At 38.4% G+C, this 19694-nt stretch overlaps 1 protein-coding gene across 4 annotated transcripts in view; it reads left to right on the forward strand.

The window, feature by feature from the left end:
* Positions 1–18228, forward strand: part of MIER3 (MIER family member 3) — a 22407-nt gene extending 4179 nt beyond the window's left edge. For 3 of the 4 annotated variants that reach the window (XM_005421983.3, XM_031057836.1, XM_031057837.1), the window contains exons 3-12: positions 92–226; positions 1649–1769; positions 4000–4085; positions 4274–4346; positions 6453–6604; positions 7052–7133; positions 11839–11933; positions 13792–13919; positions 14108–14253; positions 14334–18228. In XM_005421983.3, coding sequence (XP_005422040.2) covers positions 92–226; positions 1649–1769; positions 4000–4085; positions 4274–4346; positions 6453–6604; positions 7052–7133; positions 11839–11933; positions 13792–13919; positions 14108–14253; positions 14334–14791 — 1476 coding nt within the window. In that variant the 3' untranslated portion in view covers positions 14792–18228. The remainder of the gene's footprint in view (positions 1–91; positions 227–1648; positions 1770–3999; positions 4086–4273; positions 4347–6452; positions 6605–7051; positions 7134–11838; positions 11934–13791; positions 13920–14107; positions 14254–14333) is intronic. The other variant, XM_005421984.3, reaches the window with a different exon arrangement.
* Positions 18229–19694: the final 1466 nt, after the last annotated feature.

Raw genomic sequence — 19694 nt, forward strand, 5'->3', positions numbered from 1 at the left:
TGCTCTTCAAAATATGTCTTACTCTCTTAGGCCTGAACTGTTTACAAGTAATTGACAATATGTTGAAGTGTTGTTAATCTTCTTGTATTAGGAAGGAAACATGCCATTGGAAGATTTACTAGCATTCTATGGCTATGAGCCCACGATTCCAGTTATGCCAGGTTCCAGTGCAAATAGCTCTCCAAGTGAACTTGCAGATGAACTTCCAGATATGACTCTAGATAAAGTAAGTCAGAATAATTTTCACTTGAATTGTTGTTTAAAAGCAGAAATCCAGATGGCTTTAAATTACATGTCATAATCTCTTGATGTTATAAAATACCCATCTTTGGTAATTTCAGTATTTATTGTCACTCTGGGATCTTACCTTTCAAGGATATTGGGCATCTAGTTCTGATAATGGTGCACAGCAACTTTAGTGTCACTATATTAGTACAAAAGAAAACTGAAAATGTCAACAGTTCTTCTGAAACACATGCAAAGAACTTTTAAGTAGCAGTTTCGTTAGTTGTTTCGGTTTTTTTTAGTTAAGAAGTGGGATTTTTAGTTAAGAAGTGGGATTTTTGGATAAAATATGCGATGTCCAGAAATAACTCTGACTTCCACCACACATCAAGTACCAAAAAATTGTATGAAAATAACTTGGAAATGTACTCTTGAATGCTTTGGAATTTTATTTTCAAATGCAAATCTTTCAGAAAGGTCTCAGCCATGGGGGGTGAGAGACTGTTTTATGTGTAGTGACTATATGTGTTGCATTGCTGATACAAAACCCTGAAACTTCAGTTTTTGTGGTTTGAAAGTTAACTTTAAATTCTGAGATTTTATTCTGATTTTTGGCCGTAAAGCATGTGCAGCTTGTAGTTGAGCTTAGGAAGTATGCAAGTAGTAAGTATATGTCTTTTTTTTTCCTGTGAGTATGATGTAATGGTAAACTCCACAGAAAGAAGGATATAATGATGGCTCTGCACATCTGATTCTCATTACGATTCACGATTGTGTTGAGGCTACAAAAATGTAGTCGGCTAGTTGTCTAATACAGTTCTTTCACTTCCAAATCTCTGTTAGAGGAGTTCAAACATATCTGTGAGTGGAGAAAGTGTGCCTTTTCTTTCTTAATATTGTTTCTTTAACCTACAAAAGCATCAGATTTTTTTTGGTGTTTTGTTACCTAGAAGTATCCTCTTGGCAAAAGTCTACAAAAAATTGGGCTGGGGATTTTTTTTGGTTGGTTGGTTTTTTCCCAGAGTTTAGGAGGCAGTATAGGCTTCTAAAGCTTCAGTATATCTGTGATGCAAAGAATGACAGAATGCTAAGTACGTGAGGTAGTTTACATTGGTGTTTCTTACTGGGAGAAGTTGGAGGAACATCTGAGATTGATCCTTGCAGAAGTTAATTCTTGTGCATTTGTTTTAATAGAAGACAGAGGGGAACCACTATGTTTGATTCTTAAATGAAAGGTTATATTCTTAGAGTTAGTAGGAGCAAACCAGCTTTTTCTTTAAAGGAGTAGGGTCTGCTACATTTTCTTATGGGAAGGTAATTCATTTTAATTAATGAGGCTTATAATTGGCTGAATCTAAGTGCTCACGAGTCTGTATTTTATAGTCACTCTGAGGTTTCATTTTTTTTTATTTTAATGATACAGGAGGAAATTGCTAAAGACCTCTTGTCGGGTGATGATGAAGAAACACAGTCCTCTGCTGATGACTTGACACCATCAGTTACTTCACATGAGGCTACTGACTTCTTTCCTCGGCCCCTAAGATGTAGGAAACCTAATTTTATAATAGTACTCAAAAAATTGTAGCATTATATGTAGCTTCATACCTTAAAATACCAAAATTGAGGAGTACTACTCACTGACCAGGAGTTGAAAACCAGTGATTTGCAGGATCTTGTACATGAACATTGCCTTTGGTTGGCATTACTGAGTACCTAAAACACATTTGGTTCTCAAATCACAAGTAAAATTCATTTCTCTATAAATACAGTGACTGTACAGTCAGTAGTTAATACAGTATTGAGGAACACCCTTCATGATTTTCCATATGTTATTGAATTATATGAGCATGTAACCCATTCTTTTAAATTAGTGTTTCTGTACTAAAATTTTTGCTGCTGCTTTTAAACCAGTGACTCCCCCGTGCAGCCTGTGGATGTGAACTGGGACGCAGTGTCTTTGTGATTATTTCCCTTCACACACTAAGCACTTTTCCATAGGACTTCATGGGGTGAACCAAAGTAGCTTTATATGGGATGGGGCCTGTAAACCCATGACCACCAGAATTTCACTATCCATGGAGCTGTGATGGGAAAGAACTAGTGGTTCAGTTATCCAACCTGGATGAGATATTCCTCATTGCCTGTTGCATCTCATTTGTTCACTGGTGTCCTAGAGTTAAGAACAGTATGGAGGACTTATATCACAGTTCTAATTTGGCAAATATCTTAAGGTATTCCATGGGGGACTTCATTTTTGTAGAGGAGGGGGGAATAAAGGGATTGTGCTGCCTCAGTCACCAGCAATCATAGCCCTTTGCATGCTGCTGTCTGATAAATGCAGGACATTTGTATTGAAAGGGAGATACAAAAACCTTTAAAATTGTAATGCCCCTTTTTCAGTTAAACAAACTCCAAAACATGCTGGCACTTGGGAACTGTTAATGAAGATGACATTTTAAGTGCAGCAGCCTCATAGACAAACGTGTTTAGCCCCTCATCTGTACTGAGGATTAAGAAACAGTCATCTTTGTTCTTTGCTGTCATGGTTTTCTTTCAGAATGTTACTTTATTAGAACATTAAGCTAGACATTTTAAGATCAAGTATCCACCATTTCAGGGAAGGAGATGTTAGTTCTCTGTGCTGTTGGCAGTTCCATCTTTTTTCTGATCTCTGTCCATTTCCCAGATTCTAAGATAACATTAAGTTTTAAGATACACATTATCTAATACATAATGCAGACTGTTTCCTTAAGTTTACATCAATCGAGCAAAATAATTGCCTGATTGTCCAAGCATATTGTTCCATTCATTCAGGTTAGCCCCTTGCTTGCTACTCATAAAACCAAAAAGTGATAGACTGGTGATTTTAGTAATTACTATGGAAGAAGACCATCAGTCCATGCTGTCTTGGATATTGTCTCTGATGTTCATGATGTTTTAGTTGTGATGAAGCTAAAATTTCAGCCCAATTTATGAATATGTTTTTTCTGAAGTTGGAGAATACAAAATAGGTGTAATTGTGTCACAACTGTAGATTCCCTTCTGCTGGGGATTATACAACTATAAAAATAGAACTGCTTCAGAACCCAGTGCCACAGCGTTCCAGATTCTAAAATACGAGTTATTCTATAGAGTAATGTATTTCAATTGTTTGGAGGGCTCTGCTGTATTTCTTCCTAAGGGAAGGGAAAAAAAACAGGATAGAAGAGGAATAAGGAGTCTTTTGCTCTCTTCTACCTACTCCATTTTGAATGTCTCTCCTGTATCTTCATTCTGTGCTAAGGCAGCCTGGTTTAAAGGAATGTTGTGAATGCCCATTAAAACTTCTGTTGAAAGGTTTTAGTAGGTAATAAAGGCATGCCTTCAGCTTTATTCTCTTTGTGATTAACCTGAGGCTATGTCATAGCGCTGGAAGTTTTCTGCTTTTTCTCTATGTATAAGCTTTTATTGAGAAAATCAACCAAAAGAAAAATCTTGTTTCCTTTTGGCAGTTGGAAATATAGTAGATTGTGTCATTAGCAATGATGATAAATGTTTCAGTTCTGCAGTATACAAATACCAGATAGTTCCAAATACAAATACCAAATATACAAACACAAGTAGTTCTGACTTCATTCTAGTTTGGTTTTGGTAAAAATCTGGATCAACAGACACACAATAAGTGTCTCCCTGAGTTAAAGCAGGTGCTCCTTTCAAAAGTAAATGATATTTTGTAGTTTTATGCTTGAACATAAAATTCTTCATAGCTAAAAGCAAACTTCTTTGTTTCTGAAGCAAACACCACCTGTGATGGAGATAAGGAATCTGATGGTGAAGATGTAGAGGCAGACAGTGGTAATTCATCTGAAGATTTGAGAAAGGTAATAATTATATTTTTTAAAGTTAGAACTTTGCTGTTAAAAAAATCTAGTAAGATTTTTAGTGTGTATCTAAAATTGTACCTTCATTCAGGAATTCTATGTCACATGCAGGTTAATGACATTATTTATACTTGTATACGCAAAATATTGTTGATCACTTTTTCTCTTCATTTTTATTACATTTTCAGGAAATAATGGTTGGTTCAGAGTACCAGGCTGAAATTCCAGCTTACCTTGGCAGATGCAGTGATGATGAAAAGGGTATGTTCTTCTAATTGTTTTACTTCTTATTTTATCTTTGTACATAGCTCTTGATGGAAGAATGTTATTTAAATTTGTAGGGTCAGTTCAATTACCTAGCTGAAGTCTCAGAGACCATTAAAAAAAGGTACTAGAAAATGGAAGTAGCACAACTGTATACTTACACCTCAGAAGTGTGACTCTCCAACTTAGAGAGGACATTCTTATGTCAAAACTAGAGGCTTAATTCTGAAGTGTCTGGTAATACCAAGTGTCAGCTGACTGTAGGAGTTAGGAGTTACTTTTGTTGGAGAATCATAGCTGGTCCATGAGCATGTAACTTAGTTTACACTGAAGTGATTCAAAACAGTCTCTTTCCTTGCTTGTGTTTTTTTTTGGCAGGTAAAATCATGTGAGTTACGAAATTGGTATGGAAAACAAAGCAATAAGCTATTATAAATTTCCTTGTATAGGCCCTGCTATACTGTGTCTTAAATATTAGGTGTTCTAAGTATGATGTTACTCCAGTGCAAATTTAGGTTAAAAACTGCAGTTGTGCTAGAGTGGAAAAAAAGATCCTTATTTGATAGAGTTTTGTTTCTTTAGAAACATAGCACATATATCTGTGAAATTAAAAAGGCAAATAATGCGAAAATTTTTGCTCATGGGTGGAACAGCTGTGAAATTAAGAAACAGGTGGGGTGATGTAATAATAAATGAAGGGCATTCTGTGTTTTTTTTCTGTAAATTTTTGATATTCTGTAAGGTTCTTGAACATTTAAGGGGGATATTATTTGAGTGAATTATATTGAATCTTTTCAACAGTGCCACTTGCTCTTTTGAGGAATAATCCTTTGCAATAGAGAAGAAGAATGTTTGGTAGGGATGGAGCTGGAAGTGTTAGGAAGTGAATATCTTCGTGTAGATTAAGATCTAGGAAAGCCTCCAATTTTTTAAGATTCAAGTGTGGTGCTAGTGGGTTGTGAAAAATGGAGGAGTAAGGATTGGATTTATGTGGGTAGTTCTTTTACTATTTCCACATCTTGAATTATCCTTAGCCAAGAACTAAGGAAGTTCTTAGAACCAGAAGATGACAAAGGAGGGGTCAGTCTGACGGTTTTCTCTGTAATGAGCTGGTAGTGGAGAGAACCAGTGAAAGTGTTGTCTGATAGCATGACCAAGAGCAAAGGGGCAGCTGCCAGATCAGAGAGCTCAAGGAGCATCTTTTGAGGTTATAGTAATGGACTCCAGCAAAAAGCGCTGTGTTGTCCTGGTTGATAAAGACAACTGAAGAGGAGTATCACCAGCACTCTGGAAGGTTGGGCTTGGTAGTAGGGCTGGAGGGTTAAATGAAGAACTAGTGATGGCAAATAGGGGCTTATATTTGTGCTGTGTAATCCAGCTACCAGAATTGAGCCAGAAAGCAGTTCTGCACTCCTATAAACTTTACACTTGGAACATGTCTGACTGAAAGCTTTCTGTGTTGTTAAACCATAAAATAACTTTGTATCATTTTATTCTTCACCTTAGCCTAATGTTGTTTCTTGCAGTTTTAGGAGAGCTTTGAGCATCTCCATCTTTTCTGCTGTAACAGCCGTTAGGATTCTATGTTTGAATTAAATAACTCAAATTCTGTATTGCCAAGAGAGTACATAAAACATGATGTGCAATGCTAATCACCTCTATTGATCAGAGTAAAGGATTTATAGTTTAATCTAGAATTGAAACATATGCACAGACTTAACAAAGTTTCGGGTCAGCTCCTGTGTGTTGTATCATCCGTGAAATAAGCCATTTGAGAATCGCAAATGTCATTTCAATGTACTGTGGAGGACTGTACATCCTAATCACTTAAAGCATCCAGCATACCAAGTTCTTAACAGCATTCAATTGCTACTGAATGAAAAAACAAATCACCACATTGCCGTATAGGTTGCCATTTTGTTATGTAATTTTTGGCAAATTTTAGTTGAAAATTACTAATTAGCTAAAGTGATCTGCAGTTTAAAAGTGATATGGTCATGCTTGATTTGATTGCTTCTGTGTTCCTGTTCTTTGTGAAATAGCTTTTAATGTTACAGCCTTAAAAATGTTATACATGGCATGAATGGATTTCTATTTTATCAGCTTATGAAAATGAAGACCATTTACTTTGGAAACCTGATGTGATCTCAGAAAGTAAAGTTAAAGAATACCTTTTTGAAACCTCCTTAAGAACAGGAAATGAAAAAATGATTGGCAGGATTCCTGAAGGACTACATACACGGGACAATGAACAAGTAGGTTTTATATCCTGTTCCATTTGTGACACAGAGCTCTGTAATTAACTTGCGGTCTCCTTCTCCGCTTTGTACTATAAAGGCACTGCTACTCAGTGTTGGATATTATGAAGCCAGGATCTTACTTAAAATTTTTAAGCACATGCTTAAAAATCTTAAGTATTTGAATGTTACCAGCCTTGTGAGCTGTGATGTTTCTGATTGTCATACTGTTGACAAATTCAGCCTTTTTAATAATTGCATATAGTGTTTTATATTTTTTTAGTTAAATCTTGCCTCAGCTTTTGGGTGATTTTGGTTTTGGCTCTTATTTTTAAATTTTCATTATATGTAAAGATAAATCCTTTATTTTTTTACACTAGATAAGTTCACTGGAAGACTAGTTTTGGAGTCTAGATTGGATATTAGAAAACTTAGACTTTTTCTAAAGACTTTTTTATTTTATAGGCACTGTATGAACTTCTTAAAAGCAGCCATAATGTTAAAGAAGCAATTGAGAGATACTGCTCAAATGGAAAGGCATCTCAGGGTAAGGAATACCTGTTTTTTTCAGAAAAGTGTGGTTTAAAAAAAAAGAAAAAAGTTGTGTGGAAAATCCTTGAGTAGGAATAACATTATCAAGCGCATCCCTGTCATGATGATTTTAGCACTAATTAGGTATAATCTCACTGTTGGCCAGTTGAAAATTCTGCTACAGAAGTTTGCCATTTGTAGAAAGGCTGAGGATTTGCTTTTGATCTTCCCTTCTTTCTTCCACGGCTGTTGTAACAATGAAACAGATTGAGGAGAAGGGTGGGGAGAGATGCGATTCTGCTGCTATAAAGCAGTTCTCACCTACTATTAATTTAGTATCTCTTTGAGATAGTGATTGATTGCAGTCTGATGACATTTGTACCAAAATCAGAATGTAGGTTGGTACATAAATAAGCCCCCACTCTCTGCTAACATTTGTGCTATGCCAGCCCTGAACAGGCTTTATTGTATAGTTCCATTTGGCATGGAAAGCTTTCCTTGAGTCTGCATTGGAAAATGGGCTTCCATCTTGTTTGTCCTTATTATTTATTAATCCCTTAGATGAAAACCAGAGTCTGTCATTTAACAAAGATGGGGTTTTGTCCTTTATTTTTGCATGTGTATTGTGGGAAGTGGAAAGGGTTATGAGCTCTGCAGTAAGTTGATATTCTGGCAGATAGCCCTCAGATCCAGAGGGAAGCTGAGTGTGTGCAGTGTAGGTGCTGTGAGACACAGGTGTCTGAGTGGTTGAACGCCGGCTGGCAACTGATGTACCACACAGCTGCTCACTCACTTCTGCCCCACCACTGCCTTTCCAGGTGGAGATGAGAATTAGAGGAAAAAAGTAAAACTTCAGGGTTGAGCTACAAATAGTTTAATAATGGAAACAAAAAAAGAATACAGTAAGAATACTAGTGATACTGGTGACAGTAGTAACTGTAATGAAAGGAAGAGAGAGAGGAATAAAACCCCAGGGAGGCAGTGATGCACAGTGACACAGGTGCTCAGCACCTGCTGACTGATGTCCAGCCCATCCCCCAGCAGCTCCTGCCCCTCCCAGCCAGCTCCCCCCAGCTCACATCCTGGCCATGCTGGTCTGTGTATGGAACATCCCTTTGGCCAGGTCGGGTCAGCTCTCCTGGCCATGCTCCCCCAGCCTCTGGGGCACCTGAGCAATGCAGAGCACAGGACACTGAAGTGTCCTTAATTGCACAATTTGGCACCAGCTGAAACATCAGTGTGTTATCAATATTGTTTTCATATGGGATCCAAAACACAGCACTTTACCAGCTACTAGAAAGAAAATTATCTCAGCCAAAATCAGGACACTAAGGTCAGGCTGAAGGGGGCAATAAGGACTATAAGAAGAATGCTTTAAAAAGTCATGTACAAGAAGAGATTGTGTAGCCCTTAAAGTGTCAGCTGTAGGGCTGTATCCTAAGTCCAATACCTCTCTGGAATTTAGGTTCCTGTTTCAGGATTGAAAAATACCTCTGTTCTTCTGTGTGTGAAGGCTGACCTAGAATAGAGGCTAGATGGAGTTAAAGAACAGAGTAGAGATTTGTTAAAAGGCCTAATGGGTACACGTTGGGCAGTACAAGAGCCCAGCCAGGGCTACACACAAGATGAGATTCATTTGCATACAAAATGTGCAACCAGAGATGAGGTCTCTCACTTTTATAAGTTCTGATTCATTTGCATATTGGAGTTAATTGTCCAGTTATAGCTTTAGGTTATGAATTTCCATCCTTCTTGTTTTTCTCTCTCATTCTGCCATTGTTTATGCTCTTGTGCCTAGATTTGGATTGGTTGTCCTTGGTGCCAAGGCAGGAAAGGAATTGTTTTGTCTGCCTACTCTGTGAAGAGAGCTCACCATCCCTTGATATGAAGCTCAGAACTGCACACTAAAGCAGCACAGCATCTGAAACATATAAAACCTGAGGCATCAGCTTAGAGGACAAAATTCCATCCTAAGGACTAGCAGTCCTTACCCATACCCCATCCCCAGTTCAAATGGAATTGTCATACCTTCCTTAAAATTGTAAGGGACAGATGGAGGAGTAAGGCCTAGTAGATGAGGGAGAGGCTGTGGATGTTGCCTACCTGGATTTCAGTAAAGCCTTTGACACCATTTTCCTCAGCATTCTCCTGCAGAAGCTGTCAGCCCATGGCTTGGACAGGGGCACTCTTCGCTGGGGTAAAGCTGTCTGGATGGCTGAGCCCAGAGAATGGTGGTAAATGGAATTACACTCTGCTGGTGTGTTCCCCACAACTCAGTACTGGGGGCATTTCTGTTTAGTATCTGTGTCAGTGATCTGGATCAAGTGCACTCTCTGTCCATTAGCAGGCAAAACCAGTTTGGGTGGAAGTGTTGATCTGCTGGAGGGCGGGAAGGCTCTGCAGAGGGATCTGGGCAGGCTGGATTATGGGCTGAGGCCGATTGTGAGAGGTTCAACAAGGCCCAGTGCCAGGTCCTGCCTTTGGGTCACAACAGCCCCAGGCAGCTCCACAGGCTGGGGCAAGTGGCTGGGAAGGACCTGGGGGTGCTGGTGACAGCAGCTGAACATGAGCCAGGCTGTGCCCAGGTGGCCAAGAAGGCCAATGGCATCCTGGCCTGGATCAGCAATGGTGTGGCCAGCAGGGCCAGGGCAGGGATTGTCCCCCTGTGCTGGGCACTGCTGAGGCCACACCTCCAGTGCTGTGTCCAGCTCTGGGCCCTCACTGCAGGAAAGGCACTGAGGGGCTGCAGAGAGTCCAGAGAAGGGCAATGGAGCTGGGGCAGGGTCTGGAGCACAAGTGCTGTGAGGAGCAGCTGAGGGAGCTGGGGGTGTCTATCCTGGAGAAAAGGAGGCTCAGGGGTGACCTCATCACTCTCTACAGCTGCCTGAACGGAGGCTGTGGCCAGGTGGGGATTGGCCTCTTCTCCCTAGAAACCAGTGACAGGATGAGAGGAAGTGGCCTCAAGCTGCCCCAGGGGAAGTTTATATTGGATATTGCGAAGAACTTCATGGACAGGCTTGTTAAACATTGAATTGGATTTTCCAGAAAGATGATGGAATCACCGTCCCTGGGGGTGTTGAAGAAACAACTGGATATAAGACATTTAGTGCTGTGGTCTAGTTGATATGGTGGTGTTTGATCAAAGGGTGAACTTCATGATCTTGGAGGTCTATTTCCAACCTTAATGATTCTATGATTCTGTAATGTTGTCAGTGTCTGTCTCTTCAAGTAGCCTTTATACTGTGATCTGCTGTACCCACTGAAGTTCACTACTGTTTTCAGTATGGAAATCAGAAATACACCACTCCAAGGCGAGTTTCTTAGCAGTGAGACTTTCCATGGGGATGTTTTCTCCTCTTCAAAAGCTGAGAACTCTGTAGTAAGGAATGCAAAATTAATGGGGCCCAGAAAGAAAAAAAACAACTGTGCAGTAGAGTGATTATTGCTTTTTATCTGGAAGCAAAAAGGTCTAATTTTCAGTGTCTGCTTCCAGAGATACTTGGAAATGTGTAAATGCATTTTGCCCCACTGGCTTTAAATTTTAGTTGAGTGGAAACTTTTTGAATCACCATTATGAATGTGAGAGATGTGAAAAATCCCTCCTTACTTATACATATACCCAAAGCTACAATCAAGATAGGAAATTAACAAGAATCTTGAATGATTTTTGTTGTTGTTTGTCAAACCAAAATCCAGTTTTAGAAAATGTGGGCTTAATTATTAAAAAAAAAAAAAAGAGGAGAAAAGAAATTTGCAGTTTCTCCTTAAGAGACCTGACAGGGTTAGAAGTGACCCCCTGTGGCTCTTTAGGACCAGGTGGTTATTTGGGGTTTTTTTCTGGATTCCCTGATATCCCTTATTTTTCAAAAGCCTGGATCATGTTAACTATAGTCCCAGCCAGTTGGTGCTGTATGGCTTCCTGACCTAGGCTTAGTGCTGAGGCACGGCTCCACGGTGCATTATGCCTTTTCCAAGTGTGGAAAAACTACCTCAGCAGGGGTTTATGATATCAGGCAAGGTGTTGTATGTTTTGGGCAGTCTGTCTCGTGCTGGATCCATCTGGCTGTCAGTGTCAGGTTGGAATTGCCCTCCTGATGGCAGTTCATCCCACCCTGTGTCTCAGCTGTGATTTACAGTGCCATGCACTGCAGCTGGCATCCAGGCTGGTACTTGGCTCCTGGGTAAGACATGGCCTAGACTGCTGAGTGCCTGGGAGGGTATGGGCCTAGCACTGCTCTGTGGTTTGCACAGCAGGGCTGAGCTCTGTCAGGCCTTCTTGGCTGTGGTGCTCACTCAGAATAGGGCCATCCATCAAAACAGGATTTTCCTTTGCTCTTTTTTCCAACAACCACTGTTCCTTGTATCCTGTGTAACAAGAAATACTGAGAAAAATTATCACACTTACCATCTCAGTGATGTTTATCAATCACTATTTTTTGATGACAAAGGTATTAAGAACAATAAACCTTTGAAATATCCTTTGCCTTCAAGTATGAAAGATTTCTGAAATCAAACACTTCTAGATCATTCTTTGTAAAGAAGAACATGAAATTTCAGGTAGGATAGTTTGTCAGTAGGGGAAATAAAATTATCTAAATAACTGAATTACTTTCTTTTTAGAATGCATTTGAATATTCATCCATTAGGAATAAAATTTTTATTCTTCGTAAAAGATTAATGAGTGAAATCAAGTTTCTCATGCTACTTTTATAATTATCTAGAAGAGATGACAGCATGGACAGAAGAAGAATGCAGAAGCTTTGAAAATGCACTTCTGATGTATGGAAAAGACTTCCATCTCATACAGAAAAACAAGGTAAGTATTTTACAGTTAAATAGACGAGTTGGTAAATTGTATGATACTATATGAAGGCAATCCGTTTGTCAGAAGCCATACAAAAGAGGGAAATAAGAACAATATTAAAATAAGTTCGGCATTTTTGAACTATTTTTCCTTTCTTTTTACTTGTATTTCCAAATGTCATTTGAAATACTAGGCATTGTGAGATGAGTTAATATATTGTCTCTGAAATCAACTTAAGTTGACATTACTTGTATTCATGTGTGTGCATTACAATTCAGATTAAATTAATGCCTTTCCTAGAAGTGAACAGTATTTCTTTGCCATGGCTATAGGAGGGGAGAATGCATCTTTGCCTAATTTATTCTATCACCCGGAAGGTGCAAGTTTACAGAATCAGGCTGAGTTCTGTGTTTTCATAAGGTATAGTCATCCATAACACTCTCTTTTCTGAGCAAAAAATGAGTTCTAATGTTGGTCTGGGTTGCTTCTGATTGACTTCTCTGTGCCTGAAGAATAGGCCTTTTTGTTATTTTTATCAAAAAGCAATAATTGACAATATCAATCTTTCCAAATGTCTTGTATACCTCCTTTATGCTTTTGATACTATATTAAAGGGTTTCTTTCTTTTGGAGTCTTTACTGTATTTCAGGTGAACGTTATAGGGTTGTGGTTGCTGTTCCGCAACTATCTGCTGGTCTTAGCCAGTACCTGGTTTGACCCATCCTAAATAATTTGGATAGTTCAGATTTTAAATGGACTTTAACAATAAGCATTAACGCATCAGAGATTAAAAATGTATTTTTCAACACGGAACCAAACACGTGTGTTGATGTGTCTGTCACTATGGTCCAGAATTTGTCTAAGAAATCTGATGGGTTTTTTTTGCCAGGCAAAAGGCAAGAAAGTTTAGGGAAAGTTCTGGGATCCAGCATAAGGTGATGTCAGTTGTGCACAGGAAGTATCAGCTAGACAAGATTTAGTGTGTGGAGGAGTTTAACAAGATGTGTTTCCTTATCACTGCAGTGCGCAGCCTTGTTAACTGGGACTTCATGCATTAGCATATGGACATCTGCTAATTTCCTCCCCTTCCTGGTATGTCTATGCCTAGACTAGCATAGACATACCAGGAAGGTATGTCTTGGGTTTACTACTGCCCCCAAGGCATTTTGGATTCGCCACTGATCTTTCTGTATGTGTGGAGCACTCAAATATATTTTACTGCCTGACTGTATTGGATAGCGTTGTATATTGGATAGAGTTGTAAAACCGGAACTGTGGATAATGTGATGATGATGTAAAATGTTTCTGCATAAAAAGGTACATAAAGGTAGAATTAATGACTTTTTCTCCCAAGAATCTGATTTCACATAGTTACCTCCATTTTGGGGAAAGAGACAAACAACGAGAGAGAATGAGTCTTTTCAGTCCTTACTACCTTCTCAACAAGAGTACACTTTTATTTTGTTTAAGCATTTACTACTCTGGTTTGACAGCTCAGTTGCCAAAGCCTCCACAGTTCTGGACTTTACTCAAAGAAATACATATCCAGAGTCTTTGGTACTTCACTCCTCTTAGATCATTCATTTGCTCAGCTTTTTCCCTCACAAGAAAGGGTATATCTTACAGTTTAAAAAATGCTTATGTCTAAGTACTTCAGATGTAGATAGAGCTTCAACCTAGATTAAGAAAAAAAAAATCCAATAATGCATTGAGTAGAACAAATGTAATACTTGAAACTATAGGTCTATTTGAAGTCTGCAAAGATTTGTTCCAGAACAATAAAAACAAACAATATTGCAGGAGTGGGAATTGGGAAGATGACAAAACTTAAACCTTTGCATTAATCTTGTCAATTCTTGTTGCCCTTTAGGTAAGAACCAGAACAGTTGCTGAGTGTGTGGCTTTCTACTACATGTGGAAGAAGTCGGAACGTTATGATTACTTTGCTCAGCAGACACGATTTGGGAAGAAGAAATATAACCATCATCCAGGAGTTACGTAAGTAAAATGTTCTTGGAATGTGTTTCTGTTGCAAATCTATGTAATACAGAAGACTTCCCCCCACCCCACTTCTGTCATTGCAGTGTAAAGCTTCAGTGGCTATGGCAACTGAAGTTAAATCTATCATCATTTATAGGTCTTGTTTTCTAGTTACATAATAAATTATGGATGCAATATTCTTTTAGGGACTACATGGATCGTTTGGTAGATGAAGCAGAATCCCTTGGAGGAGCAGTGCATTCTTCAGCCTTAACATCTAATAGTCGAACAGAAACCATTCCTGAGCAACAGCTAAGCATTCTGAACTCTATCACTGCCAATGAGTTGACAGGTAAATCAAGAAAAAAAAAATCTATGTTGGAACTACGCAAACAGCTATTTCATTTGCATTTGTGTTCATCTGTTTTCCAGCACTGACAAACAGTGTAGCTACGGTCTGCCACGCTTCAGATGTGAACTGCCTGGATGATGCTTTTCCTCCCATGGACAGCTTACCCCGAGCACCAGTGAATCATGTGCCTGTTGGAACAGAAGAATTGCTTAACTTGCCTAGCAATGGTGAAAGTGATTGTTTTAATTTATTTGAGACTGGCTTTTATCACTCAGAGCTAAACCAAATGAACATGTGCAGTGAGGAGGCAGAAAGACCTGCGAAGAGATTGAAAATGGGGATTTCTGTCCCAGAGTCTTTCATGAATGATGTCTCTGTAAATAACCTTGGTGTGGACTTTGAGAACCACACACACCACATTACCAGTGCCAAAATGGCTGTTTCAGTGGCTGACTTCAGCAGTTTATCTGCAAATGAGACAAATGGTTTTATCAATACCCACTCTCTTCACCAACATGCTGCCCTTCATTCAGAATGACTGTGGAAAACTAAACAGACAGTGGGTACTTTATGCAGTAGTAGTAAACTTGATGGGAGCTATCAGGTTTGCTTAGTCTTTCACTGGAAGTTTGAACTTTATGACATCAGTGATGTCTTTGTATGTATAGAACTATATCTTGATTTATCAAGAGTAATTTCTTTTTTCAGTCCATAAATGTGGAAATGTCATAGGATGTGTGGCAGAGTTTGGGACTAAGAGAACTCTGTGATGCAGCTTTAAGCTCTGCTTCAGTTTTTTTTCCTAAAGCCTGTAGACGGAGGTCACCGTTTCAAAACCAGCACAGAAGTTCTGAACAGATTGGAGTGGCTTTTTTATTAAGTTACTTTTTGCCGTAATGGATGCAGTGGAATAACAATGTTTACAGGTACCGATCCTGATCCCTGCTCAATGTAGCATTTTTTTCCCCCCCTTATAAAGGCAGGGATGGGTTTGTTTATTTTAAACTGCACAAACATACAAGGATGTTTTTTAAATGGAACCTTCTCTCATGTGATACTAAACTAGAGCACTTCAGTTTACAAAGCAGCAAATTCATGTTGGTGGAAGCTAGCACAAGGGGACTTAAGATGAGTAAAGTGAAGATCTACACTTGAATGCTGTTGCAAAATTAAAGGTCATGGCTACCTTACAGAGAAGTAATCATGCTGCCATAGACGTCTGTGTACTTTAAACTTACTGGCTCAAACAGATGAGTTTTAGGCTATATTGTATTTGGAAGGTGTTTGTCCACAACTTTGGAGAGTAATGCAATCGTGTACCTTAACTTTCCTAAGGCAGCTGATGTATAACGCTACAGTCTGCACAGCTTAGGATTTACCACTAAACAATCTACATTTGGAAGACATCTTAAGTTGTTTGGAGCACTGCAGTTCTAAGTGTTAATAGTTTTGAGGGACTATCTAGTTTATATAGTAATAGTAGAACCTTGAAGTACATGCTTGAAAGTTTTTATTGACCGTGGATTGCATTTATTTGTTTTGGCAAGTCATTGGCTTCAAAATGGCACTTCACTTCTGTGGTCAAATAGGAAAGGATGAGTATAAATGCATCCCATAAAAGCAACTATTTAACTTCATTTAATAGTGACATTAACATTTTTTTATTTTGAACCTTGAGTGCAATTTAGCCATCCAGGATGTTTGTCTTGCAAATGTTTGTTCCAATTGCTGCAGGAACCAAGCATAGTATTGGCTTGTAACATGTTGTAGCATACAACTTACAGGGTGTTCTAATGAAAGCCTGAACCTCCCTTCAGTAGATTGCTCCTGTCCCTCCATACTTTCTCTTTGCACTGTTTGTATTACAAGTTTAATTGCCACTATTTTGTTTTCATTATTCAAGCAATTAAGTTTGCGTTGTTGATATTTTCAATAGTTGCTTCAAGGTTGTGCTGAGTAATTAGAAGGTAGTGACTTTAATATTTGAAAGGGAAGAGGGTATTTATTACGCATACTGTGAACTGCATTGATATCCCAAATTTCAGATGCAGCATATGGAGTTTTCTTTACAGCATTGTAATGAAGATTGCTTTGAAGTGTTTATGCAATAGCACATTTATCATATTAAAAACAAATTAGTTTAGCACAGTGGACAAAAGTAGATATGATTTTGTAATCAGTTCTTAACTTAAACATCTGAAATACATAACTTTAGTAAGTACACAGTAAATAACGGGTAGCCTTGGCCCTGTGTTGTACTCTTGACATTTTTAGCCAAGTTCTCAGCTTCTTACTGCTGTGTTTTGTGCTGAACTTTGTACCTTGTTTCCTTTGTTTATGAATCAGCCCATTTTAAGTAATTTTGTAGAATTCTGGCCGTAATTTCCCATTGTTATACATTCAAGTTTATCTATGGGTTTACAGTGAGTGGCTGGTCTATATAAAAATCATACAAGGATAACTGAATGCTTATACCAGTTGCACTTAAGTGAACTTGCCCATTTTCATTAGTTGATGCAGTAATATACTCAGTTTATCTATGCATTGCTGGGCTCTTAAAGTAGGCAGAGACTTGTCTAAGGTTTGGGTTGTCAGCAAGTTGAATGGACACTTTAGTTATTTAATAAAGACTTTGACCAAAATTCAGAAAATGATATGAGAGAAAAATGATTTCCAGGTAGTCTAATGTAAATGCTGATCTTATTTAGCCTGTTGGCTAGCTAGCTGGTATCGTTTACTTTTAATTCCTTGTTAAAATGAGGCAATAATTTGCAAGATTTCGTAAATATGTAAATTCTTCATATCTTTTTAGATATCTCTTTCAATATTTTCTGACTGCTTCTGTGTATAGTAACATTTTTGTGCATGCTTGATGTGACATCCATAAATTTGTACCACTATGACTTTATCCATGTAAAATAGCTATTTATTGAACTTTACTTTTAAAAGCTGGACTTACTTTTTTTCTCTCGTTTTAAACATTTAAATGGAGAACTTGTTACTGTTTATTAAAAGAATTGTGTTTTGAAAGTCAGCATGGAGATAACTGAATTGCAACCATGTGAAGAAATTACAATGCCTTGGCTATTACACAGTGAAGCACAATTCTTGTAACAAACTGTGATGAATTCTTTGTCCTTTGCCACGTGTTTTCTTCATACAAACAAACCAAAAAATCCATAATGGGCAATTGCAGTGTTGGTTAGATGTATTCTTTTTATGTACAGGGAATCTGAAGAGGGTAGCAGATTCATGTAGAAGTGTAACTGGTGCTGTGATTATAGCAATACCACAGTTGGTCACACGTCATCTTCCCATGCTAGGTTCTTAAGTGTTTAGTCTTCCTCTTGTAATGGTCAAACTGCTGAATTTACTTGAAGGATGTACAATACTGTTTGAAGAATATGAAATTGTGTACAATTAGGTCAGTGAATTGTGCAATTGAAACTAAGAGGCAAAAATATAGGAAAACTTCAGTTCAAGTAGGACACAGTGATACTACTTAATTTAACCAAAGTCTCTAGAGTATTTCAACTTTGAATGTAAACTAATGGATAAACTGACCAACAGGGACGCTATTTGCCCAGCATTACAAGCACATCATCTACAGACAGGGAAACGAAATACAGTAATTTGTAAGATAATGACAAGGTTACTATTTTTATTATTCCTATTTTTCATTGAAAGAAGGAGGAAGATGCTATCAATTGTACAATAAAGTAGGAATGGTTATAGTCTTCCTAATAAAACAGAGATTCCAGTTATTCTCAGTTCAAAGTAACTACCCTGTGCATAACAACAAATCAAGTGACAATCGGAACATGTTTTAGTATCAGATGTTCAAGAGGAAGTCGCTGTTGTTGCATTGGTTTTAATATTTGTACATAAACACTGATTTTTTTGAGCATTATTTTGTATTTGTTGTACTTTAATACCTGGTGTACAGTTCCAGAAATAAATGTCTGGAAACCTTTCTTTATTTGTAAAGCTCTTCATGCATCTACACTGTGTTTGCTACTTCATTTCCAGAGATATTTAGCAATAACTCTGAATGCACTTTTAAGAACTCTGCACATGCTACCATCTATGTAGAGGTACACCGAGGAGTGAAAAATGCAGCACGCAGTGATGCAGGTAGCTAATGAGTAATGGTTTCCCTCAGACATTTAAAACATTATGGCTAAAGTATAGCAAATATCAGATGGGACTTAATTGTAGCTTCAAGGTAACACATTGCAGCAGTGTCACCCAGAGCTCAGACTATACCTGAGCTGTATGGAACATGTACCTGTTTTCTGGGGAAAGAAAATTCACCCAAATTCATAAATCCATGTCAAGCTAGATTACAGCTGTGTATACAAAAATTCTACTTGGCTTAGGCCTTAATGTTGAACTTAAACAATTTGAAATGCTTTTTGCTTTGATTCTCCAGTCCCTCAAGACAACAAGCACTGATCTTGGACCCTTAAAAGCTGTAAGATCTTATGTATCAATTCTGTCAAATGCCAGATGGAGTTAGTGGAGTGTCTCCTAGATCCAGCATGCTTGATTTTACAGTGGCTGGCACTGTAAATCTTCAGGTAAAGAAATTACTATTTTTTTAATTAGACAGGAGTACAAGCTGGTATAATTCTAAACAGCAAAAGTTGTAATTTGCCAAGTAATGAGCTTTGCTTCTCCTGATGGAGAGATACAGGGATGTCTTTCTAATGATGGTCAGTACAATCTGCAAAATAAAATCCTATCCAAAACACTTCAGTTACAAGCTGCACCTCCCTTTTTTTAGTTGTTTAGCATAACAATCGATGTTAGAATAAATGATTAGGACTGACCCCATCTATTTCTTGTTTTGATGCAACTAATTGTTAGCCTTGCAGTACTGGAGTCTTAAAAATGGTTGTATTTTAGTATATGTATATTTAATCTAAACTCCCCTCAACTCAGTTACTTAATTTACACTTCCATTTAGGTAGGAAATATTAGTTTGTGTCTCTAAAAAGATAAGATTAAGTCCTTACAGTGCTTAGGCAACAAACAGCCAAGTCATAGAACAATAGAATATGATTCTAAGTTGGAAGGGACCTATTAGGATCATCCAAGTGCAGCTCTGGCCCTGCGCACATTACCCCAGGAGTCACACAACGTGTCTGAGAGCATTGTCTGAACACTTCTGGAGCTCTGGCAGGCTGATGTTTGGAAGGACCACTTCCCTGGGGAGCCTGTTCCAGTACCCAAACACCCTCTGGTGGAAGAACCCTTTCCTGATATCCAACCTAAACCTCCCTGGACACAACTCCAGGCCATTCCCTTGGGTCCTGCCACTAGTCATGAGAATGAAGAGATCAGTGCCTGCCCCTTTGCTTCCTCTCCTGGGAATGGTGAAGACCACAGTGTGGTCTCCCCTCAGTCTCCTCCAGGCTTGAGGAGGTCTTGAACAGACC

Source organism: Geospiza fortis, unplaced genomic scaffold (genome assembly GCF_000277835.1).
Source record: "Geospiza fortis unplaced genomic scaffold, GeoFor_1.0 scaffold443, whole genome shotgun sequence".
In the NCBI taxonomy this organism is placed as follows: domain Eukaryota; kingdom Metazoa; phylum Chordata; class Aves; order Passeriformes; family Thraupidae; genus Geospiza; species Geospiza fortis.